Raw genomic sequence first — 27,540 nt, forward strand, 5'->3', positions numbered from 1 at the left:
TGTCTTTAGAAGTGCAAAATTCCTAGATAGGAATTCTTTTTCAGGGGTTTGGAAAGGTGCATAAAGAGAGATTAATGTGAATATAAAAATTCAAGCTGGCATTATCAGTCAATTTATATAACTATCCCACTGGACTGAGTCATCTCCACTGGGGTTTCAAAAACCTGAATCAGTGCAAGTCCTGTGTTTAATCAGAGCAGCTGCTCATGTAAAGGATGAGGGGACTGAGAATTTAAATGAGAATCACAGAACTGTGAATGTTAACAACTGACTGACTTTTATGAAAGTGTGTGAGAAAGTCCAAGAGAATGAGACTGAGACCAAAAAAGCTTTCTTTTGATCTCTAAACAATTAAACTGCAATGATGAGGGTAGTGATCACCCACAGGCCCTTGTATCTATATAATGCTGAATGATAACCTTATGTTGAACAGGCCTATAATCTTACTGATCTTGTCATAAAATGGGTATAAATCCAGATTAGTTCCTCACAGTTCCACTGAAATGATTATACAGTTACTTGCGGTGGTGGCAGTTGTGTGCCACCTTCTCTTTCTTTTCATGAGTTGTCCCATTTCCCTAGAGAGCTTCATTATTTTGCTCTTGCAGTATCTGTTTCTTTCTCTTTTCCTCCTCTTCTTCTTAACCAATCTACTTTTGGGGGACTGGTGGGGGCACAAGTGACCACCCTCTTATAATTCCAGGGAAATAAAAGGCTGTTTAATTCTTCAGAAGCAGATGGGATATCCAGCTCTTGGGAATATATTATTTTGTTCTTGGATTTAAAAGGAGAATGACCACTCCTCATTCAGGAGGAAAGCTTGTGTTTGCAATAGTTGTTCTTAACAGCACATATACTTGATGTTGAGGGAAAGTACAGAGGAAAATCTCTTCATTCACGCAGTCAAATCTGAATGTTTCCTTCTTGCTTAACTCACAAGTCAGATAAAGCTTTGCACACTCCATGCTTTCTCTTACGTATAGTGGTCTTGTGTATGAGTTAAACTAAGGAAAATACTTTTTACTCCTTTCTATTACTGAGATTCTTTCTACAACTGCTAGGATTTTTCTGTTTTACTTATAGGCAGGACACATATAAGATACATCTTATATATGTATATGTATACACGCATATACATATATACTTATATATATATCTTTTATATGTATATTTTATATCTATATATAGATAGAGAGAACAAATGTTCCTCAAAAGGAAAATAAATGTAACATTATATACTTAACTCTTGATCTTGTTTTTGATCTAGCTTCAAATTGACAATTCTGTACCTGGTCCGGAACTTGAACTGTGATGAAGACAGAGTTTAAGAAAATGTCACCAACATAAAGATGGATTAATGTAGTCTTAGACAAGGCTTTTTGTGTGCTTCAGGAAAGCACGGAGTTAGGAAAATGATCCTGTTTCATGTGGCTTTAATCAAATGTGGGATGTCTGGAATTACGGGTCATCACCCTGCAAGGCACCTTGAGAAGAACTGCTGTTTCAAATAAGGCCATTGCTGACATGAATGTGGATGGAAAGTTATGCTTTGTTAGTAACCAAGCATAACAACCAAACCAAACAAAACCAGAAAGAAGTGAAAGAAAACCCACATGTCAACAAAATATCTCAACTTCCACTTTGCAGTAATTATAGTAGTTTAAAGAAGGAAGATCACTTCATTGTCCAAGAAAACAAGAAAATTAACTTGTTCAGGTGTATCTAATATATCATACAGTGATGATTCCCAGTAGTTCTTTAGCCAAGGCATACTTGAAAATTATGGCAAGATTTAGCCTCTACGGTATCCACCTCATACTGCTTCCAAAGTTTGCTGTGGTGTCATCTTGCCTTTGCTATCTGCAGCAATAACACCAAGCTAATAAACCTGGCTCAGAGGGCAGATGCAGAGAAGCTAGATTTAGGCCAAACGATAACTATACATTTAGTTTGGAGTCCAAATCTCAAACTGGAACATAATAATTAGTACAATGTGATGTGTAACAGAGAGAAAATAGAAGGGAACTGACACACTTCTTCCCTGTCCTTCCACTTATTTATCATTCTATGGGAGACACCACACGTAGTGGTGAGGAAGCCCCAGCCATGCTTAGGTGTTGTCTCTTTGCTTGGGATGATGCTGCCAGTGCTGTTGTCAGTTTGTCCAAACTCTGTTTTCACTTTTGTGTGTGCCTCAGGTATATGAAAGCCAGCGGCTTAGGTTGTGAGATGTCACAGGCCTGACTTAGCGTGAATTGCAAAATGTTCTGAGCACGAGCAAATAAAACAGTCCAGAGGGGACTCTTTCCTAATTTAGTTGCAAAGGAGGAATTAGATCTATTTCTTTTTCTCCCAGAGTACTGAATACAATCCACACTATTGAAACTGTATGCTTAAAACATTCATAACCTATGAGAATTTGATACACTCTTTACATATAAGTGCCTTACTATTTTGTGTGCAAATTTACTAGTATTAGTAGCAAATTGTCTGAAAAGTAGCTGCATTCTTTCACAGACCTACAGACCTTTTGCAGTCTTTATTATGGTCAAGCAATGAATTTGTGCATCTGTGACTGCATTCTAATACTGCTCAGGGAATCAAGCTTTTTGTCACTTTGAATCAGCTTGCAGTTACATACTGAACACAAACGAAGCAATCTAAACAAAAACATTTCCTAAATAGGACAAGATGGGTACTTTGGTTAATGCTGTCAAATCCAATGTGCTGTAGATTGCCAGAATATATTTTTGTTTTTACTTCTCCCTGCCAAGCATGGTTAAATACGGAAGCATACCATAACTGGATATTTCTATTTGCTGAATCTTATAGGTATTTTTTGTTTGGAATGGGCAATGTTAATGTTCAGGATATCGTTTTTTTTGAAGGTATCTATCAGCTCTTGAAGGTATATTTGGCTGTATCAAAGTTATTTGAATGCATAATATGTAAACTAATCCCTTTCCATTTTTTCTGCGTATGCAGTACTGTTGTGTGACTTGTCTGTTTAAGCAGTTTATGTATTGCGGTATAGAAGTACTTACGTGACTGCTTCTGAAACTGTTTTGGTTTGGGAGTTCTTTTGGCATGAGGGTGAGAAATGATATTAAGATTCTTTTGGAAACCTTTCAGTTGTTTTTTCTTTTTTTAATGGATAGATCTTCCAAGCTGTTTCAGCTGTACTGATGTGTTTGCATTATACAGTCCAAACGGTTTCTTAGATCTCCTCCCCCCACTGGCTGAAGTAAACTTACTCAGCTGCATAAATGAAAAGGAATGTCATACTGAGTATCTTTGAAGGCTTGTGAACCAAGTTTAATCTACTGTCATTATCATTTATATCTTCTTGTGCATACAGTATGTGTAACATACACATTCAGTTAAAAAAAAACCAAACAAACACTGAAATTGTTGTTCTTCAGTGTTTGATAATCCTCACAATCTCAGGTTGAACTGCCATCTTCAATGCATAATGTTGCTTTCCAGTGCTTTTATACATAACGGGTTCATTGAAATACACCTGTGTAATTTTATTTTATTTTTCCTTAAAGCACCTAACACACAAAGGAATGGGAGATGTCAAACAGGATGTCTATATCCCAGTAATGATTAAACAGTAAGGAAGCATAATAGAGATGTTTCACAAAATGGGGATTTCCAGGGAAAAAAAAAAAAAAGGGGTGACTGATATTTGGTGTATGTGAATAGAGGAAAACAACCAAAAAGATAAGGACAGAACAGAATAAAATAGAGTAATACATAGTTTAAGAAGTAGATAAGATTAAGCAATGCAAAGTATTTGAAGAAATATGTTTTGGACTAAGATTACTTAGAAGTGGTTTGTTCACAGACAGAAGTTGCAATCTCATGTCTTTCTGTATTCCTGAGGAAGCTGCGCTCTGCTGGTGTTAAGAGCCTGGGTAGGGACTACCTAAAGGTGGAAGGTTACATGTGTTTCTGACTAGATCTGTTTGGAGCTGATCCACTTAGTACCTTAGATGTGATGAAAGGCAGGTTTGAAGATAAAACAACAGAAAGTGGAAGCCTGATGTCATAAATATTTACAAAAAGAGCTGTATTGGATGTTTAAGCCTAGATCCTGGTCTGTAATACTGAATGGGACTGTTCTATGTGGACACTTATCTCTACCCTTCATCTGTTCTTTCTGTCTCCTGCAATGGTCACTGGAACTAAGGCTTCAACTGTAGATTTTTGGTGCAATTCTATTGACAATAATTACATTAATGATTACATTAATGGAAAACTGAACATGTATCTAGAAAAAGTTTACTGGAACAAAGCCTCAGCACCCAAAACCCTTGAAAATCCATAGGTTTCAAATTTTTCAGCAATTTCACCCACATTGCTGAAGTCTGAAATGGGTCAAGGGAGAAGTTTTGAATAGTATTTCTGACGTTTTGTATTGGATTCCATGCGTGTTCTTTGTGAGTACACAACTTAAGATGCACAGATTACTAGCACATATTGCCACTCTTGTTCTGTGCATCAGGCTGTTCTGCCATGCTATTCCCTGCAATTTTAATTTTAGATATTTCAAGAAATGTGCTGGAAAATGCAGCTTTGTGAATGTGGCTACATTTGCATGTGTACTATCTGAAATGGACTAGCTTGCCATTTGACATTTCAGCTGCTGGCAAGAATTAGGTATTTGTCAGCACTGCTGATCCATAACCAAAAAAGGCATTACTGTTTAAAAAAAAAAAAAAGAAAAAAAGTCTTGCAAGCATTTTCAGTTTCTATTTCTGATTGAAAAGAAAAGCAAGCAATAATTTGAATTGTGAGTGAGGAAGCTTTCATCCTCAAGAAGCATATTTGTGTGTATTTATTTGGACCAAGGAAAGGATTTTCACCAGTACTTCTGCAATACATTCTGAGGGATTCTTCTTTACTTCTTTTTCAAAGAGGAACAGCTAGGCCTCCAAAATCCAAAATATACTGAGTTGGGGTTTCCTTGGTGCTGTGTCCAATTTCATGTTGCAGGGAGCTGAGGATGCAAAGTGATGCACAGAACTCGGGAGTTTTTCTACACTGGATCACTAAGATGCAGCATGGGAAAGGAGCAGGACTTCACTTTCAAATTGCTAGTTTCTTAGTCATTAGTTCTGTGATTTTTTTCAGTTAAATACATCTACAAGATCTACTGTCAAACAAAAACATTTTAGCAGTCTGTAGATATGCAGTTATGTGTTCAAAATAACAACCAAAACCCACTTGTTACTATTCTAGATGATACTTTGTGGTTGCACCCAGCCTCCTCCTAAATTTCTGGCTTTTGTTTAAAGTGCAATGCCTGCTAAAAACGAAAAGCAGATAATTGCTTGCTGATGAATGCCTAAACCATCGCTGAGCAAATTTAATCTACAGTCTTCAAGAAATGCTCAGGATGCTTCCCTTTAAGTACGAAAATCACTCCCATTAAATCAGTTAGTTACCACTCAGTGCAAAAATGATGTAGAGTATCAGAAGATAATAGTAGACTGTTGCATTGTATCTGCTTGATTAAGGTTATTGGCTGTCCAATAGTTTGGATGGAGTATTTTGAAAATTCAGAAGCGTTCCTCTAGAGCCACCATTACAGGTGTTCACAGGAGTCCTCTGCAGAGGAGGGAAGCAAAGGTGCTCTCACAGTTCTATACTTTCATGCTGTTGCTTCTTCTGTTTTCTTTTCATCCACAAACTAAGGCAGCAATTCCTCAGTTGGGAATTGGTTCGTTGTTGCATAACCACCTCCTGTGGATCCTGATGTAATTATATCCTGAAGATGTTGCAGATGTGTGATGTAGTGGCTCATGTTACGCAGCACTGATAACTCAATATACTGTAAAACAAGTCTTTGAAGACTGATTTCTGTGGTCATAGCCACTTCTGATTTAGGGGGCCTGTTTATTTTACTTGTTTACTTAGTTCTGCAGATGTAATCTAATTGAATTCACCTGAATTATTTCCTTCTTTCCTGTTTCCTGCCAGCCTTCTCCCTCCCTCAGCTCCTTGGCAACCAGGTCCAGGACATTACTTTAAAGAAGCACAGTCTCTGTTTTGCAGTCTTTTGCAGCATCACTCCCATTGCTGTCTGGATAGATGTGAGGGGAGTCTCCTGTCCCACGTGGTCTCCCATTCACAGCAGCAGAACCACTTACTGTCCTATCACAACTACCAACCATACATGCCCCAACACTGAATGGCACTGTGGACAGTAACAGTTTCACCCATATGTTCATTTCCTAACATGAAGTCTGCAAAATATGTTTTTAAAAAGTCTATTAAACAATAGTCTAATAGACAAACTTGAGTCATACAAAAACTATTACAGACCGTTCAGCAGATCTTTAATTGTCATACAATAAATAGACTATCCAGTTTTTCTCATTTGGTGTTTAGATGAAGGCTATTGAAGAGTGGGCTCCATATGAGACTTGTATAGTTCACGGCACTGTGTGACTGTGTCTCTTGCTGGAGCTGCAATACGTGCAATCTAAGGTGTGGGGTTCACAATGAAAGGATACAATGATCACTTGGATACTGCTACCTCCATTCTGATCAGCCTCCCCTTAGAACGATATAGTGAGCAAACACTGTGAGGTATGAGGCTACCTTTCTCACGCATTATGCTCTGTCAAACATTTCAGTTTCCAAATTATAAATGATAATGGAAGCTTAAGATGAAAAGGGCTTTTTTTTTTTCTGTCCTAGCTTTGTTATATCCTTTAAGCCATCAGGAGAGAGAACAATAAAAGGAATAACAGAATCATTTTTACTCGTGGCATTTGCAGTCTCTAATGTCCTCAGCAAAGCTGTTTATGTCATGAAAGCACTTTCATTTTAAATCATTTTATTACTGTGAACAGCTGGGCCTAGAGTGTTGGGGTTTTGAGGAGGTTCCAAGAAGCTGCAGTAGGAGGGGTGCAGGGTGCAGTAAGAAAGTAATATTATCTGTGTATAGCTGAGTGAGTGATGAGTCCTGCATTCACTGTGTGTTTTTGGCAGTCAGTGATTTGCACCAGTGGGTGAAGGAGCTCTCTTTCAGGCCAAACCAGAATAAACTGTGTGTGAAGTCTGCTTATATGAGACTTCTGTCACAAGTGTGGAACAGAGAGGAGGGATAAATGTTTTCTTTTTCCTGACTTTTTTCCCTTTCCCTTTGGAACACTACTGTATTATCTTGATTTATATAGTTTTGAAAAAACTGGTATTTTCCACTTTAAAATTATCCTTGTCGTGCCCAAAGCACAAGATAATTGGGTTTGATTTTATTAAAATCCTTTCTGAACTTTTTACACTGCAGCTATTCTTCTCAAATGAGTCATACAATAACCATTCGTAGTTTGTAGCCAGATCTCCAAAGAAGCAGAAGAAAAAAGAAACAACTTCCTTTTAAGGGAATGAGACCTGTTTGTAATGATAAACCTCTCTCCGGTTCTATTTGAAGACATTCTCCATAACCCAAGAATTGATAGTTTATGAAAACACTACCTACTCTATTTGGATTATAAGAACACTCATAACTATAGAACATTGTTTAATGTTAGCCTAAAGCATCTGTATATACAGTCACACACAGGGGTGATGTTGAAATTACACATGACATGTCAAAGGAAAATCTAGTTTACCAGAAATGCATAAGAAACAGCTTGCAGATTGTTTGATTTCATTTTACTTAATGTTTTAAAAGAGCGAGTTTAACAAAGTCATACTTAATATTCGTGTACAATCCACATACAATAATGTTGTCTGTGGAAAGAAAATGATTCAAGAACATGTAATTGTGTAAGTAAACTAATACAGTAAGTTCTCTTAAAGTGCTATAAGATTTCCAGAAATCAACATACTTCTTGAATGTGGAAGTATTCTGGGATTCTTATAGAGTGTGGGAGTACAACTTTGTACCACTGTGACCACTGCTGTGAACTCTGAAAACCACTGTTGGTTGTCTTTTCTTTAATAGTAGCTATGTTAGACATCTCTCCAGTTTCTGTCCAAAGAAACTGTAATTATTGTTGAGATGTCCTGGAGGTGTATTATGTCTTCAAACTGACCATGGTCCTTCCAAGCTTCTTCTATTAGCCCACAAGCTTCTTCTATTAGCCCACAACTGGTAAATGAATTTTTTGCAGTAACAGATGAAAAAGAATTCAAGCATTAAAACCTTGGGACTGTTTGACTGGTGGTTTTCTTCCCCTCTTTTTTTTTTTTTTTCTTTTTTTCTTGGGTGGAATCATTTGAACTTGAGGCTATTTAGAACTGTATTCTAATTTTAACATAGGCAGTAAATCGGATAAGAATAAGATTTCAGTAGCTGATAAGAAAAACTGCACGTCATGGTACTTGCATGATTTTATCTTTTTTATAAGTTGACAAGATAGCCATGATTGTTTTGTGATGTTTTTATTGGAAGAGTAAAGGAGGCTCAGGGGAGACCTTATTGCTCTCTATTACTTCCTGAAGGGAGGTTGTAGTGAGCTGGGGATTGGCCTCTTGTCTCATGTAACTGGTGATAAGACTAGAGGGAATGGCTTCAAGCTGCAGCAGGGGAGATCCAGGCTGGACATTAGGAAGTATTACTTCTAGGAAAGGGTGGTCAGGCACTGGAATGGACTGCCCAGGGAGGTGGTGGAGTCACTGACCCTGGGGGTGTTCAAGGAACAATTTGATGTTGTGTTGAGGTACATGGTTTAGTGGGAGCTATTGGTAATAGATGAATGGTTGGACTGGATGATCTTTTAGGTCTTTTCCAACCTTGGTGATTCTATGATTATTTTTATTTTCTTTAAGTTATCTGACTGCAGATCTATTTTTCTTTTCAGGATGTTAATTTTAATTGTGTAAAGCAGACGTTACTGTATACAAATTAAAATACGTCATTGGATGTGCCATTTAGATGGGAAGTTAGAATGAAATTGTAAAAATGGTAGGGACTGAAGAGAGAAAAAATGTTTTTACATTTAGATGCAGAAGTAAAGATGCTTTAAGTTGTATTGCTATCAATTTTGCTCTGAAACTGACAGTAGAGCTTATTAGAGAGGTGGAGACAATAATATTCTTTGTAACACGGGAGCTATAGCAGAATTCTACTGTATTGTTAAAATAAATTAATCAAAAACAGTAGGGGAGCATTCTTGAATTACAATGGATGCATTATTAACAGGCATTAAAGACTGAATTTTTAAGGAAATCCAAAAGGCGTGTAGCGTAGGAAACAGCCAGTTGGTTTTTAATACTGCCATTTTTTAACAGTTCTGGAGTAATAAATGAAAAACTGAGTACTGTTTCAAGCAGATTTTTGGCATACATTCTCTATTATTTCATTTGATTATTTTTCTCTGAAATTATTTACTAATCCAAACATAATACGGCACTTCTCATCCCACTCTGAAGTGCTTTAATGACCTTTGGCCAAAATCTGTGCCAACTTGAAGATGTGTTTGTGAACTCACAGATGCTATCTCACTATTTTTATTTTCAACACATTAAAATTTTATGAAAACATGCTACTAAATGTGAAAGACAAATTGACTGCTATTGTTAAACGATGCATGGCTCACAAATGAAGTTGGCTGTGGTCGACAATGAGGCAGTCACACAAACCAGATATATGGGCACATCTCCACTACCAAAAGACAAAGAACTGTATGAAAGTGTACTTGTTATAATGGAAGATCACATGTGGAAAGCTTTGTGATTTTTAAAGACCTCATAGTTCCTGTACATTGAAACATCAGTAAACTTCCAGAAGTGTTAAAGCTGTTTAGTAAAGACAAAACCTAAGATAACATTCTGCTTGCTTAATTAATTTAGATCAACTCGGGATTTTGCTGCTACTGAACCTTCATATTTAAAAGTCTTAAAGATCTAAAATCTGCCATAAGAGCATGATAATACTGAGGAATGCTTCAGTTCTTATTTATTGCCTTTCAAAGAATTTTGTGACAGAGCTGTGGCCTATCCTATATGGTGTTATGGAAATAAATGCTAGAACTTGAAGTCATTATAAGTTTCTGTTTTTAAAATGAGTCTTAAAGAATTTCCTGAAAATGGCAACAAAAGGAACAAGCAAATGACAACAGAACAAGCAGGATAATCTCATTTGTATCAAAGATCTGGAAAATCTTAGCATGTAAACTCTTTCTAAGAATTTAATTTTATAACACACCCTGTTCAAGAAGATTAATGTGTGGCTGTAAAATACCTACTTGCCATCCAGAATGTTTCACCCTAAAGCAGTTGTGGAAAGCTTTTTCATAGATCTGTGGTTATATTAGCTTAGGACAGCAGCATTCCTTCTTATTTTGTGAGTTGCCTGTTGCTCCAAATTCTTTAAAAGATATCTTGCATATTTTTCAACTGTTAAATGATCAGTCTAAGTCAGTTGCGTTTTTACAGCCATATGGAACCTCCAAGTGACTTTAGTTTATATAAATCCAGAACTGCCAGATGTCTAAAACTTGGTTTTGAGACCAAGCTCAGCCTTTTTGACAGAAGAAAACAACAGAAAAACTGTGTTTTGTGCAGAGTTAAGAGGCATTTTTTATAAATAAATGTAAGATTAAGGGATTGGCAGTTACTAAGGCGAAATCTTCCTTAGGCTATTTCCTTTAGGATGTACAGAAAAGGCTCCAGCTCCCAACAAAGGTCAAATATTAGCTTAAAAAGATGAGATGCAAGCAGAACAGGAAATGGAAACCACTGTATCTTCTCATATGCATGCTTAATAGTGAAAGAAAAATAAAATAATCTAAAGGAATATCTGACAACATGATGGTATGTTATTCATCAAGGGTTATTAGTAGTGTCATGAAACCTGTGGTAATGGTAAAGTCAGCCCTAAACTGCAGCAGTCTTCCAAATTCAAATCACCTAATAAGGGCAGTACGGGCTAGGAGACATTTGAAGACCCAACTAGGAACTGAAGAGGTATTTGTGTGGATCAGTTCTGTATTTTTGGATTTGTTTCTTGAGCAAGTACTTCTCTCTAATTCGTGTTACTTTGTGCATTGGAAATTGGAGTGATGTGATTCCTTTCTCATGGTGCTGTTTCTTGTTCTTTAAGGAACCTTTACAGTCAGGTATAAATTTCAGCATGCTGGTCATTAAAGAATTCATTTAAAAATCAACTGAAGTTCAAGAATGGCATTCTAAGCTATAAAATAGGATTGTAGAAATGTGCAGTGCTGTCTTTAGTATCTAGGAAAACCAACTCAGATTAACCTTCAAGAGTTATAACTTTGTTGACATCTTCATTATTAATATATTTTTGAGGGACAGGGCCTGCTACAGGAGCTGCTGGTATCTTCTCAGGTTTCTCTGGGAAGCACACTTTTTAAGGATTGTATAGTCTTTCATCAGGTGTCCTGGGTCAATGCCTTCATAAATTAAATTCAGCGTTAGAATTAGTGTCCAATTTTCTTTTCTCTTTTTTATGATTTTGTCCTGAAACTTTTCTTTTTTCATATTAACTTAAGTCTAATAAGTAATTTAAAGGAAACACTTCAGCAAGAATGCATTCATGTCAGCATCAGGGGGGGACTGCTTTTCAGTTATCTTCTTTCTGCATGGAAGGAACTAGAAAGCTGCATGTTGAAGTAAACTTTATCTCATCCTCTGTGCCTGAGTGAAGAATCCTTGCTGCCAGAGTTTACTGTCTTTTGTGAGAAGAAATATAAGACCAAGTGCAATCTTCATCTGTCTCCAGCCTACACCTGCCCCCAACCACAGTGCTCATACGTGTATCGTGTAGGTATTTTCTGAAAGAAATTATCTGTGATCGACAACACAGGACCACAGCAAAGCATTCTGCATTGAAAAGAGAGTAGAAGATGGGGGTCGAGAGGTGGAAGGGTTGTTTCAAAAGACAGGCTCAGAAGATCTGACAGACATGTTCACAGTAATCATTATTGGCTGAAAAGGATGAGATTGGGGCCTGCTTCTAGGATTTCACCTTTAACTACTCCTTAGTTGTGGGATCAGTCCAAGGAAAGCAGTCATTCAAATATATTTCTGACTGGCCTTGTGCAGCTGGAGTTGTATTGGAGATATAAGTTTAGATCGTTACTAAATCATTTAAAATGATGGAGAAAATAGAGGTACACAAAGCTTTGAAGAGCTAAATGGAATATTTGCAGTGAAGAGTGCGTGTTAAGATCATTTGGCCAGTGAGTATGTTACAAGTGTAAAACCAGAGAAATGTAAAAGCTCATGGAGGTTTTTAAATCAAACTAAACCAACATGTAGGTTTTGCTTTAAGTGATGAATTGGTTTAATGTGAGATTATGTGAATCCCTAGGAGATAACATTGCTTTCTGTAGTACTACAAAATTATAAAAACAGAGAGGATGTTGTAGCATGTCTTTTCTTCTCCCATTAAGGTAGACAACAGTGCTACAATTGCAAAGGAACTGGAAATCACTAAGAAACCCACTAGAATAGCATTTCCACCACACATAAACTGGACATTTTCTCCAGATACTAAATTCAATCCTACAATCTGTGGATTACTAAAAATCCTTAAAAACTTTTTGGGTTGAGAGCGGTAGTAGGGTTTAGAGGAAAGACTTGGTTTGGCTCTTATTTTAGGGGTATTTAATTGCCATGCTGTAGCCTAGAACACTTGAGAAGAAAATGTTTTTCATAAGAGGAAGAGAACCTTCCCACCCTTTTCAATTTCAGCTGAGACTGTGCTCCCTAAAACAGAGCACAGCTAAAACTGTGCTCTCTATTTTTATCCCATGACCCAGCAGCTGTTGAACTGTGCCAGGCTTTAATTCTTCAGAGATGCAGGAATTCAGAAGGCCTGAATTCAAGCCTAATTTGAACAGGCCAATGCATCTTTAGCTTTTGCTTCAGCAATTAGCAGCCTGTATCAATTTGTGCCAATTGTCAGTCTCTGCAACTTTTCCAGGCCTTTTATGCAAATCAAGACTGGAAGCAAACAACAACTGAATGGCCCATAAGGGTGGTACAGAGCCCGGCACCATTGTTCTCAAGCAGTGAATTTCAGTGCTTCTTTTGTTCATGGAGTAACACTAAAAAAAATGCCACAAAGATAACTATCTCCTCAGGCTTAATTATCGTACTCTTTGTACTGCACTTGCCTGTGCAGAAAAAGAGGCATACATGGTGCTTGCGCTAGATTTATATTGTTTCTCACTGTTGCTCTAAGTATGGAAGAAGAAAAAGGTTAACTCTAAGACTTGGGAAGATATTTGCTTTCATGGATTGATAAAAGGTTCTAAAGTCCATTCCTTTCTGTAGCTACAGATTATGTTGTGAATTCGGAAATCATTTACTGATGTTATGTTGGTGATCTGAGATCGTAGCACGTGTCAAAGCTGAACCAGAGCCTTTAAAAAAGAAAGATACAGTCAGGGAAAAATAGTTGGATCAGGCTTGTTCTGTTCTGTTAATTTCAAAATATTCCAGTGAAAATGGGCAGAAGCTGTAAAACTTGGGTTGATTTCCAAGACCCAAGATTGTTCTTCTTTTAGAAGGGCTAATATTGCAGGCTGAGGCCATGACACACACACGTGTGTGCACACACACAAAAAGAAAAGACAGCATTTTAGAATGTTTCGATGTTCAATTTAAATTGGTTAGAAGACCTGGGAGACTTCTTAGATCTCCATTTGCTCCCAGCCCTGGCCTTTGAGAAATTGAGCTGGAAGAAACCAAGATTTTGTGTAATTATTTTTTTAAACAATTTTTAAATTATTTTTTCACTACATGTGTATTCCATAGTAGTATACAGTATTGCTACTATTCATATATATATTGCACTATTCATAACATGGTGTAAAATAGACATAGACATATTTTTCTTTTCTTTTTACAGGATTACAACTGCTTCTTCCTTAAGTCCTTATGAAATATTCCTTTTAAAGTTACTTTCTCCAGGTAACTATCCTAGTATTATAAAATCACAAATAAAACTAGCACAAGTTCATGGAAACCTCGTTGAAGATATTATTTTCTGTTTGTACACTGGGATTATGAAGCAGATGTGGTAGGAAGAATTGAAATGGCTTGAAAAAAGCTTTGAGAGAGGTAGAGCTTGATTGACTTGACGTTACATGATTCTTGATTTGTTTACATGTTTGTCTGGAAGGAATTACTTCTGTGCTTTCAAATTATTCCATCTGGGAGATGTTGAAGTGAACAACACTTATGAGCTTTTGTAAGAAAACATTAAACTGGCAACCAAAATTTCTCCAAGGTGTATCTACCTTTACATTTAGTTACCTATGATTTTGTGGATTGTGAATAACAGCACAATGTATTGAGAATCAATAATATGCCTGTATCATAAAAAGGTCATTATTCAGTCTTAGCATAAATCATATAATCATATAATTGATTGAGTTTGAAGGGATCCCTTAAGGCCATCTAGCACAACTCCCCTGCAATGTTCTAGACGCCTGCAGCTCTATCAGGTTGCTCAGAGCCCTATCCACCGTGACCTTGAATATGTACAAGGATAGGGTTTCCACCACCTCTGTGGACAACCTGTTCCAGTGCTTCACCACCCTTACTGGAAAAACAAACAAACAAACAAACAAAAACTACTTTATTTTAGTTTGAAACTATTTCTGCTTGTCCTGTGACATCAGACTCTGCTAAGGAGTCTATACCCTTCTTTCCTCAGTATCAGTACTGATCCCTGAGGGACACTCTTGCCATTATTCTCCATCCAGACACTGAGCCACTGATCACCACACTATGGGTACAATCTTATAACCAGTTCCTTATCCATCAAACAGTCCACCCATCAAATCCATGTCTTTCCAATTTGGAGAGAAGGATGTTATGGTGGACTGTGTCAAGGGCCTTAGTGAAGTGCAGATAGATGAGTGTCAGCATCTCTTTCTTTGCCCACTGTCACAGATAACATTATCATAAAAAGTGACAGGATTCATCAGGCAGGACCTGCACTTGGTGAAGCCATGCTGTTTCTCCCATATCATCTTCCTCTTTTACATGTGCCTGGGGCTAGCTTCCTGAAGGACCGGCTGCAGGATCTTTCCCAGCACAGAGGTGAGACTGACAGGTCAGTAGTTTCCTGGGTCATCCTTTCTACCCTTCTTAAAAATGGATGTGATGTTCCTTTTTTTCCAGTCACTAAGGACTTCATTTGATTGCCATGAGTTTTCAAATATAATGAGAGTGGGTTAGCAACTATATCAGTCTGTATATCAGTCTCCCTTTGGACTGTAGGATGCAGTGCACACCAATAATTCACTTAAAATGGGATTTGGGTACTTGTGAAATAATAATGCTCTAGTTGTGATTTCTAGCTTAGTTTTTTGACTGCTATCGTTCCCTGGATTCTCCTGAACAAGCATGACCACATGATTGTGGTCTGATCACAATCTGATCAGACCACAATCTTTGCCTCAGTTTGGATTCCATGAAATAACATTTCATGAGCTAATTTGTGTAATTTTGTTATGCATTATAACTAACTCTCCAAGGCTGTGAATGGCTGTGAATTTTGTATCAGTGGGCACAATGTATTGGCCAGTGACCAAATTTAGGTGAAACCATGCTAATTTCTTATCCATTATCTGTTTTCTGGTTGGTTTTTATTGTTTGGTTTTTGTTTTTGGGATTTTTTTAATAGATATTATAACAATTTTTTCTAAGTTATAAAACTTTGCATTTTTTCCGCAGTGAGAGATGAGAAACAGCTGCTTCTTTGTATGGGTCTTAGGCATTAAATAATACTGTATGTTAGACTTTGCTTAAAACATCCCTGATTAATGATAGCTTTTTCTAATTTGAGGAATTTTGTAAGCAAGTAATGCACTATGCATTTTGGAAGTATTATTTCCAGTGTGCGGGGGAAACATAATGAATACATGATAATATATAAAGCAGTTTATCCCTTTCAGATTATTTCCATATGCATCTTCTGTAATAAAATCAGTGGCTCATGGCATGAAGTCTTTGAAATGATCTCTGCAGAGTAGGAAAATGTAATTTGTGGAACAAAATGCTGATCAGTGTATTCCAGCCACATCTGTTATGCTCTAGCAGCTCAGAGATTTCAGTGATGAGAAAGTTCACTCAAAGCAGAAAGTTTCTTTTTTTCCTTTCTGTGTAAAAGACTGAAAGTGATGGGCACTATTCTCACTGGGTAGCAAGGTTTAAATTGTTAGGCATACTTGGCCTCAATTTTCAGTAAAGTTGCTGAAAATGAAGCTTAAGCAAGTAGCTGTATTCCTATTTTTGAATAAGAGTACTTCTGAGAGAATGATACAAGAAATCAGAGGAAACATTTCTGGCACAAGAGGACTGAAGCTTATATAGAGAGATTAAGACAGATAATGGTGCCTTCAGGAGAACCAGGAGTAGCGGTTGAGCTAATAAAGTTCATGAAATGATTCCCTTTGAATGCAGTACATCCAGGAAGCACCTGCTGTTATACAGACATAGGCAACCATTAATAAATAACGCTGCACAATTCTCTGTGTAGATGTTGCTTTTCTAGAAGAAATGCAGAAAGTTTTTTGGTTGTTTTTTTTTTCAGGGCATTTAGAGCATCTTCAGTATGAAATCAGACAATTGAAAATGCTTCTGCACATTAATTATGCCAACCAGGTGTTACTGCCTGCCTCATCCAGCTACTGCTGGGCATGTTGAAAAGATTGCCACCCAGAATTGCTTGGAACTCTGCTCTTTCCTCCTCCCCAACCTCCTCTGGAGGTTTTTCACTTTAAATCTTGTAGAAGAGCTGCTCACATTATTTGTCCCAAAGCTCTCAGACAAACTGAGGTGAGTTTGCAAAACTGTGGTATTTATATTAAGAAATATCTGCTCATTTAAGCTGATAAAAGCCTATCTATTTTCAGAGCTGAAGGAAAGAAGAGGGGCAGTTGTAAGGTTCCTTCAACCAGTTATGTGTGCAACTGAGATATATGTCCATAGTTTAAATTCCACCTTAGCTTATGCTTACAAATAATGCCCTTCAATAAATACCCTCTAGTTCCTAGTAATGTCAGTCTAGTACCTCTAGTCAGCACTCATTTCACTTTCTTGCAAATAAGCAAACTGAAATGTCTTCAAACTCAAGAAAGTATCTTGATGCTTACTAAGAGTTCTAATAGAGCTTGGAAATGAAACATGCAAGTACTAAATAGCCTGAAAAAAGTTACATAGTTCAACAGTATTCAAGCCTAAAGCCTGTTTCTATTAAGGTTTGTTTTCCTTTGAAGGGAATGACTTCTGCTAGATGCAGAATATTGTAGGAAATAGATCTCTAGCAAAAACTGTTACACCCTCCCCAGTGAGGATTTTTACTCTCAATATCTGCTTCTAATTAAGTGTCTATACTATATTATACATACTAAGGCTCAGTCCTTTACCCTTTAAAGTCAGTGGCAAATTGCCCATTGAGTTCATGGGAAAAATGCGACTCCTTTGTTAAATCTTCCTTTATAGCAGTTTCAGCTGCTTGTTTTTAAAACAAAAATTCTGCTTTGCCACCTTTGCCTATAGATAACAAGCGTTTTCTGATGCTCTTTGTATTACAGTACTAGGAAAAGGAAATTTGGTCTTATTAAATCATACTTGCCTGTCACTTGGTTTGTTTTTCTTTCTGTTACTTAGAAGTGCCACAGTGAATATATGATTCTTTTGCATTGTCTTTATTTTATAAAGTTTTTGTCTTGAAAGTCCATATTGTAACAACTTATGACATAAATGAGATGTTTATGCATAGAAAGAACTTACCAAATGAAAACAGCAAGACAAATGATCAGCATAGGAAACCATAGCTGATCTAATTTGCTCATAGTTTTGACCTATCACCAGTTCTTCTGCAAATGAATTGTAATATAAAGCATGCTTATAAAACCAAAGCGTCCAGCTTTCTAAATGGGACCATATTTCTGAAATATGCTTTTAAAAGGGATGTTTATAAGACAATAAATTCATATTGTCCCTGTTCCGCATGGCATAACTCCTTTGAAGGAAAATACCCATGCATTAGATGCCCTGACCAAGATGTAACACAAAAGAAGGAATCTTAAAGGACTCAGAATAACTTTCTGTGTAAGTAGAAAGGAGTTATAGATAGTCTGTGCTTCCCTCCTAAACAAGAAATGTTCCTGTGCTGTGCCAAGGACTGCAGCACATGACACAGACCTCAGGGTAGGAGCACTGGCACTGGAGAGCTTAGAGATAGTTTGTCATTGTAGTTTACCTTCCATATAAGCAACAAATAAAGCAGCTGCTTTGCTGTTCTCAGTATCCCTCTGTGAGCAAGGTGCTGAGTTGTTCTGAAGATTTTTGCCTTTCATGCTTATTGGCAAGTAACCAAAGAATAGCTCTTTTTGGTGCATGCTGAAGTGTTTTGTTCTGAATGTGCATTAGTCTTATCCTACCATGTGCTCTGCCTATGGACAGCAGATTCTAATGAAATGGGACAGATGGGAAGAATTACAGAAAAGGAAAAAATCCACTGCGTAACTTGTGTACATTAAGTCTGAAATTTAAAACCTTCAAGCTGATATCCAGGGATTTTCCTTTCTGCTGGTTTCATTCCATCTAACAAACAGTACTGGTTGCAATCTAAATGTTATCATTTTTGTCCACAGTTAATTTCATGCACAGAATCATTCCTTTTGAAGTATAAACTGTCTCTGTGCATCAGTCTGGCTTTATAGAGTGAAGCTGTATATAAGCATTTAACTACTGAAGTGTGGTCCCTTACACTATTTTCTTCTCCAGAAAGCAAATACAAAGCACACCAAATTCTGCATTTGGAAGAAGGCACTTCCATGATTTGCATAGAACTCTAGCTGTATTCTCTCAAATGGTCTGACACACTCCTAAAGAGTTTCATAAACAGCATTTCCTGTTGTGATATTTTATGGTGAACTTAGCCAAAAGTCTTACTATTGCATTCACATTCACAAAGTGAAATGGCAGAAGATACAGAACAATGAAATATAGTAATGTCATACAAAGTACTTTAAATGTTTTCAGCAAAGAATCTAAACAGTGAAACAAATCTCTATACAAAGCAACCAATGTAATTTAGTAGGAATATACTGTTTGTTTTTTTAACTTGTTTGGTTTAAATCAGTATGAATTACACTATTCCATTGAAAACTCTTCTAGCATGAGAGCTGTAAAAGTATGTGTTAGAAACAAACACAGAAGAATACTTCTATGTATCCAAAGCATGCTTATATTTGCTTAAATACTGTGGAAGGCATGCCAAAACCAGCTCGGTATGTAGGTCTGTGTATCCAAACCAGGGTATACAATCATGCGCTAATTCAGCCAGCAGCTTTTAAACAACTTAGATGGGAGTACAGTACTAAACATTTCCACTTAGCACAATAGTTGGAATGCAAACGTTTGGAACTAGAAAATGCAGAACCCTAACCTTGGGAAGTACTTATAAGCCTTTGCTGGTATATGGGATTTTTTTCCTAATTATTTTTCTGTCTGTAATTAGAAATGAGAGCTTTCCACAACCAGTTATTTAGCAATATCTAACCAGTGTATTCTGGTTAGATCTGGGGAAATTTTACCCATTTCTTCATCTTGCAAAATAAGTTAACCTAGCATCTATAAGACCTACCTTCTTTTCAGTTTGTCAATGGAAGTTTTGTCATTTACTTAAATAGAAACTGAATTATGTCATCCAAACACATGTAAAAATGTATCAGTTAAATTGAGCCAAGGCCTGTAAAGGATTCAAAGTTACCTTCCTTAAAGACAGAAAAAAAATCCATAACTTTCCTCATTACTCCTTATGTGAAAGAATATGTAAATATGCCTTGTAGGGTTTTCTGAATACCATCAGATACAAGCTGTGTCAGATGGTCTGATGGGTGAATTTGAGAATAAGAGCTTGTCCAGACTGTGAAAACAAACTATGTTTGGAAATGTATTAGCTAGCAAATTTAAACAAACAGTTTTAAATAAAGTCCAAGTAAGGCAAGTTGTGTTTAAAATCTTGTAGGTTAACTCCAAACTCCCCTCCTTTGCTGCCAAAGTTCAGCTAGCATGTTTTAAACACTGTTTTCTCTGTCTATATTAGCCTAAAGTTGTATTCAAATTCTGTTTAAAATGTCAGTTAATACAAATAAAGAACGATCAGCAGAGTCATGGTTCAGTACTGAGTGTCTGCACTACGTGTGTGCATCGTCTTTTTCAAACATGCCAGCATACAGTGAAATCTTACTTGAGTATGCTTTAACCAGTATATTTTCAGAATCAAATGGTACCAAAGCAACAACTCCAACTCAAAGATAATTTTAAATGTCATCTGGACATGGCATTAAAAAAATCCTTTCCTGTGTCTCACTGAGAGGATGGTTCTTTTATGCTATCAGTGCATACAGGTGAGCAAAATACCGTTTCATCAACATCTGATGGTTTATTCCTATCTATATGATTTGGCACTGAAATGAGCTAGGAGCTCATTTGGTATAGCACCAAGTGTATTTACCACATCTCAACTAGATGTAAAATGTAAAAGAACAGTGGCTTGAAAAAGTTTCCTTACAGCCAGCAGCACTGGTATATTTTTTGGATGAACCGGCTGTGTGCTAACATAGCTGTCATGCACATGACAATGACGTGCTTTTCCTTACCTCAGGATCAAAAGCATGACTGTGCTGACATATCTTATACTGTTCCTCTTCTCTATTAAACTAAGTGTAAAGGTCAATTTGAGGAAAAGCTCTTGAGCACGTTCTGCACGTGCAAGGTATTTCGAACACAGAGAGAAAGTCAAATGGCCACACTAGAGCCCACCTCTGTAAACACCCTGCATTAATCAAATCCAGATACCACTTTTCACACTGTTCGAGTTGTTGCCAGTTCTTTGAGTTTCACTTTCAATTTCAGGTTCTGTTGAATCCAAAATGATGAAACTGATGCTTGGATTGAAATCAGAGGGTTGAAATCAGATGCACTCATCTAAAATGACCAGGCAGCTCATTATTAAGGCAAAAATAAAGCCACTATGGAAATGACAGCAGCAGCAGAAGCCTTTTCCAGAAACTGGTAGTCACAAATTGTTTTGCATGAGGCCTAGCTGAGACTGCTGGATTTGAAGCCTGAATGATCAAGGCTTATCATAGGATTAATTTGGAGTATGTTTAACGTTTACAAGACAATGGAAACTGCACGATGTTTTGCATCTTCTAACATAAGATTTCAATCAGAACGTGGCAAAGATCGAGTTTCCAAATAATTTAAAAAAAAAGAAAAAAAGAAAACCTTTAAAATAGCCATTAAGATTTTCCACTTGAACTTGAAATGTTAGAAGGTGGGCATTGTAATTTGCAGCACCAAACTGGTATGGTTGAAATTAAAAGAGGGAAAATGTTACTATTTCTTTCTAAAAATGCAATTCTAAAATGTTATGAGTAATGAATTAACATGCTGAACATACTGTATCTGCTTGTAACCAGGTAATTTTAATGCAGATGCATCATGATTGAATTATAAACCAATATCATCTATAGGCAACTGCATTAAATTCCTTGTTGCAAAAGAGATGTGTCTTAAAGAATATAGCTTCAATATACATAATGTGGCTGATATTAAGTATTAGTGGAAGAACTCATAGGACTTTCTATTAAGTTCTAGTCTAGAAAATCATCGATCATTTTATGCCAGCAGGTTTATATGTTTTACAAACTAAAAACTGCAAAGATGTTTACAAGGAAAGAAAAATCTGTGATATTCAGGAAAAAAAGCATTCTTTCATGTATGTCACAGTGGAAGCAAAATGCACACCAACGGTTGCTTTGCTCTTATATATTTTGAATTCTTAACCATCTAGGGTCACTGTTGTATTGAGATTTCCTAACAACCTCCTCCTTTGGTAAAGCTACCCTACAGTGCAGTACTGACATGCTTTATTGTCGTTGTGCATACACAGCATAGCCAGCTCTACCTCTTAGCGTAATACTCCCAATTATCTCTTTTATTTCCAGAACATTCATTTATGAGATAGTTTTCTTTAGCACAATGTCTCCTTTGACACTGTACTTTAAAAGGATATGTTAAAGTCATTTTTATGTATTTGGTCAGTATTCGATTATGCAAACTCTTTTTAATGGAAAATAACTTTTTATTAGTTGCAGCATTAGTGGACATAACAAAGGAAGCTGATTTCAGGAGCCAGTGTTTGAGTGGGAGGGTGGGTTAACGTTTTGTAGGCTCTATGAAAAAGGTATCAGATGTTTTTAAAACTGACTTGTTTTGAATAAGAGTTATAAATGGTCAAAGTAATGTGATACTTTGTGATACTGAAAAGAAAATCCCTGTTTGTGTCAATCTCACATCCAGCCAATTATTGAAATAGCTTAAATCTTGAAATGGTTCAAAAATTATTTGCTGGTTAAAATTTCCTATGTTATGTGCTGATGAGAAAAGAATACCAAGATATTTCTTGGGAAGGAAAATGTTTGTCTCTATCTCTCTATTAAAACTTAGCATGATCATGTTATATGGTATTTTACACTAAAGACAAAACTCTCGTTGATTTTAGTGACATGCAGCCACTGCTCTGCCTGTGACCAGGGCCTGAATGCACTTCCCACTGCAGTGATTCAGGGGGTTAGAGCTCTCAGGATGAGTTCAGCAACCACCAGAGCAAACCCTCTGCAGCTATCGCAGTATCTGTGAGCTGAAATAGTGCAATCAGATGCACGCACTTCTGACAAAACCTCCATTGGTGTACATTGGCAATTGGATCTACATTCATGTGCCCCGGTACAGAACTTTATATATATATAATCCGAACCTCGGAAACATTACCTTTGGATCTTGGAAACAGTAGTAAAAATTACTATTCAGTAGTCAATCTTCCATGTGCTACTAGTGTCAGTTTTCATGGATAACAAAGAGAAGCTGAAAACATTACCTCTATACAGACCACCCACTGCACAGGGCTTCAGCCTAGTGGTGGCTCCTGACCTACAGACTCAAGTTTGTGTACCTTCAAGAGAGCCCGAGCTCCCTGGGAAGGATGCTGAAGCCTGCCAACAAGGTGAGCTGCAAAAAAAGCTGTGGCCTGTCAGCTCTAAGTTCTAGGTTTTTGGCCAGATACTAGTGACAATTTTCAAGTCTCACTGGTCTCACCCACTCATAAGCTTAGAGAAATGAATGATTCAGGACTCACAAAGCAACCAGTCCACCATGCTTATAATGCAAACATGCTGGCATGTGTGAACTTTTACCGAGTATCTTCTGAAGTATGATATTGGCCTTCTGATTGGTTTCATTTTCAAGAGCACAAACTCGTGCTTGTCAGTTCCTAAATGGCTTCCTAACTTTAGCTATTCCCACTGGAAAAGTGCAGAGTCACAGCAATTACTATGCATCTTTTTCTCAAGCCCCAAGTTCTAGTGGTAAGAGAGATGCCAGACTTAAGGGCTGCCGTCTAGGATGTGAATATGAAGAAAAAAAGTACCAGTTATAGCCTATTTTTTTTTGTCAGAAAAACTTATTCATAATCCCGTGTTCACGTTCCTGTGCTTTTTACTTTCAGTTTTACGTAATCAATGTCAGTTGCTTTCCACCATAACTTACAATTTTTGAAGTTCTAGCTATAAATTTTCACTAGATGGCAGGACTTCACTGTTATCTATTACCAGGGGCTTTACGTGCAAAGCAACAGCTGACTATCGGTACAAAAACCTTTTAAACATGTTCAAGTTTTGCAAAAAACACACACACAAAGGAAAAAAAAAACAAAAACTAATAAGAAACGGATACATTAACACAATAAAAATAGCTCTATTCTTGAATACAGTCAACACTACGGACTTTAAATCATTGAAAATAATTGGGAAAGGTGATGTTTATGTGACCGAGGAACTAAAAAGACCTTCTCGTATAAGATGAAGTAGACTTGCATGTATCATTCTGCTATTTGTGAAAAAGTTAACTGATCCAGTAAATTAAATGTGACTAATTAATAAGTATATTGACAGATTAATAAAGTTAGAGCTTCAATAACAGAACTACTGACCTAAAATAATATAGATAAGTTTGAATAACTTAACACTGAGCATACTGGGACTACCAAGAACTAAAAGGTGATCTGTAAATCCCTCGGCATCTTGCTTCTCTGCCTATTTTGGTATATTTTAATCTCTCTCAGTTTAATGGGCAGAATTCATAGTATGGTGAGCAGTCCCTGTATTGTTTCAGCCAGTGGTATTTTGCTGATCCCAGTGCTCCAGACAAAATTTGCCCCCCTTGTCTAGGAAAACAGAACACAACTCCATACAGTTACATAAGCCTCAACAACTATGACAAATAGTCATTGTTGCAATGGAATGAGCACTGATTTTTAACAGCACTTTTTAAAGTATTACTTCTGTAGCTTGGGGTTACCAATTCTTATATTTACTTTTTCTGAACTTCTCTACTATCTGTTTTGCTTTCATTTTAAACATAGTTTATGAGGCGTTCAGTAATTTTCAGTGCTCTTCATGAAATATAAAAGGAAACGTTTGGCTTCTATTAAGGCTGCTCCTAAGACCGGATAACTTTCCAAAAACAGAGATAACTTGGTTTAATTCTTTCTGGGATTCCCAAAATAGTAAGAACATTTTTCTCATGATAAAGCTGTACTTATTCTTTGCCTAGAGAAGAGGAGTATCATAAATAAGTGACTGAAACAGGATTTCCTAATATGATATTCAGTTTTGCAGTATGCTGAATGCACTCAGAAACATACAGCAAGTCACATAGGAGCTGAAAGACATACATCATCTCAGTTTTAGATCTTTTACATCCAAGAAAATGGTTGCAGTACTTGTTAACTCTCAAAAAGTAATCATTACTTTTTTATTGAAACAAACACAATCAGCACCTGTATAATCCCCTCAAAACATGTTAGCACAGACAAACATCTCAACGCAATCCACACCAACATTTTCACTGGAGACAATATATAGTTAGCGAACTATTCTCTCACGTTCACAAAACACTGACAACATCTCATGTTCCTACCTTGGCGATTTGCAAAGGCTGCTTTTGCTCCTTGCCACCTTGCAATCTAAAGCCCCACGGCGCCCCTCCACTCATAGCAATGCAGATATAATCCCCCGTGCCCATTTTCCTGGTGCAATTAGGCAGCATTCATTTACAAGAACATAAAAAAATTGTCTTGCAGATGTTCAGTGAGCCTGAGGCAGAGCTGGAGAGCCAGAGCACCACACTGTTGCTGCTGCTGCGTACTGCACTAGCAAATGTATTCATTCAGAAGAATGTAAGAGCTCTCGGATCAAGGGCACAGCCCACTCTTTCGTCAGATTCCTATGCTCAGCCCACCTTCAAAGTAAAGTAAGTAACACTTAGGAAATGAACACAAAGAGATTCAGCCATGAGGCAGAAGTGTCTGCATTTAAACACGAGTGTCTCACAACAGCTAAACTGAAACACATGCAGATAGAAGTGTATATTTCCCAGTCATGACTTAGGACATAAGTTTACTTTAGTAAATGGTGACAGCTATTTTAAAATTTACCCATTTCTTGTGTTCATACTCCAAACAAAGAAAGCAGAATTTCAAGTGAAGCATTGTGTACATCCTCTGAATTAATGGTACAATTATATGGAAAGCTTTTTTAGGATTCTCATTTCCATCCTGCATGCACTGACTGCAGCATATGGGTATGTCTCCCTCTCAAAAAAAGGGAAAAGCTTCGCAATTTCCCAGTCCTAAAATTGCTTCTTTCACTGTTCTCAGTAGCCTCAGTATAGTTCAACATCCACTGCTGTTTTTCAATGATCTGAAGCACTGTTAGACTCTAATAATACCTGTTCTTATGCAGACTGCTGCCTTTTCCACCATGGAAAGGAAAGGAACTGGTGAAATGAGATACCAATTATGCCAATTCTCTCTACTGATGCTTTCAACAGCTGATGTACCAACAAAAGGTAACCTTATCATGAGCATAAAAAGAACTGATTCTGCGTGAAGTTAATTAGCTGCTGCATTACAAGGCCTATATGTAGTTCTGCTCCCAGCTGCTGACTTGAAGTAGTACAACTGTAGACAGCTGAGCTCCTGTAGGTCTAATTGGAGTGGTTTGAAAGGTGTCAGTACAAAGTGGTTTTGGATGGCTAGTACAACATATTCAGAGATGTCGGGACAATGGGAAGCACTTGGTCTTTAAGTTAGTAAGTAGTTGATAGCTGTTGAGGATTTAAAACGAAGCCTATTTGTCTATCAATTCAGTGTTTATGGAGTGATGCTTCTAATTGCTATAGCAATGTTCTTTAAATAGCAATGTTCTTTAAAGACCGTTAGGCAAAATACTGAGGTAGAGGCAAAGTCTTCTGTTAGACTGAAATGCTGTGGACAAAGTAGGCAAGCTTTGAGGTAGCTGAGTCCTTCATCAGACATGTAAAGGCACGAAGGTAACCCAAAGACTGGGTTGAGACAAGTTCCCTAAACAAATGGGAAAACATCACTTTCTCAATGTCAGGATTTACCTGAAGGTAGTGTTTTCTTTTGCCGACTACAAGTCAAAGGCTCAGGAGAAGCAGAAGAAGCATGGTCAGGTGTAAAATTAAATACTTCAAAAAACCTCTGCCAGACAAACCATACTCAGAAAGGGTCTTTAAAACATTTGAGAGGGAAAAAGAGTCTGGTTTAAGGTAACTCAATTTGAGAGGGCTAGCTGATTCTTACTGTCTTTTGCGATGTTAACCTGTTGCTATGGTAGAAACTTTTTTAAACCTTTCCCTAAGCAAAATCTTGCTGTAGGTAAAATTCTCTCATTTTCTTACTGATAAAAGTTGTTACAGATACTTTTATGACTGCAAAATTCTTAGGCACATAGCTGTACAAAATGCCCTTCAGCACTCTGGTAAACACAAAAATAGGGTGGGTTTATTTTTTTAGGAAAATGGATCTTATGGAACATCAGCTCTTCATATATTTTATTTGTAAGAAAATTTATAGTTCCATTACTTCTAGGGTGCTTTTGAGTTTGTACTATGCTATATTTTATCATTTTTGGTAAAAAGGAACAATCGAATCTGATCTCAGTCTCTGAAAACTTACTGCAGAAAACAAGGGAAAGTGTACCATAATTATACTCTTCTGCATCTGAATGGTCACACATTTGACAGGAACTTTTACTAGATGTGGGTACTTTTATCTCTTTTCACCATACAGGAGAACTGTGTAAAATGATTACATGGAACAAGGTTGTTTAATCATCACTCAGCTGGAAAAAATAAGTCAGAGCAGTCTGATGTTTTTTATGTGACAAGTGAAGTATCTCCATACAGTTGGTGAAATACCAGGAGTTGGTCTTCCCTGATGTTATCCCCACCTTTATTCTGTTTGTCATCTTTGAGGGAAAAGAGCAGAGAGAAGCACTGAATTGATTGTTATAGCAAAAGATGACATAAAATTGATACATAAAATAATACCAATGATTTTGGCCAAAATCACCACAAGGAACACTGGAGAAATTTCAAAGGCAAAAATAACAGTTTTGTATATGATTTTGTGCTAGTGCTCTTGGATTCTTA

At 37.0% G+C, this 27,540-nt stretch overlaps 1 protein-coding gene across 2 annotated transcripts in view; it reads right to left on the reverse strand.

Annotated features, from left to right (window-relative positions):
• Window positions 1-25,250, reverse strand: part of SYNPO2 (synaptopodin 2) — an 83,677-nt gene extending 58,427 nt beyond the window's left edge. For both annotated transcript variants that reach the window (XM_015861848.2, XM_015861849.2), the window contains exon 1: window positions 25,003-25,250. In XM_015861848.2, coding sequence (XP_015717334.1) covers window positions 25,003-25,131 — 129 coding nt within the window. In that variant the 5' untranslated portion in view covers window positions 25,132-25,250. The remainder of the gene's footprint in view (window positions 1-25,002) is intronic.
• Window positions 25,251-27,540: the final 2,290 nt, after the last annotated feature.

Source organism: Coturnix japonica, chromosome 4, assembly GCF_001577835.2.
Source record: "Coturnix japonica isolate 7356 chromosome 4, Coturnix japonica 2.1, whole genome shotgun sequence".
Classification (NCBI taxonomy): Eukaryota; Metazoa; Chordata; class Aves; order Galliformes; family Phasianidae; genus Coturnix; species Coturnix japonica.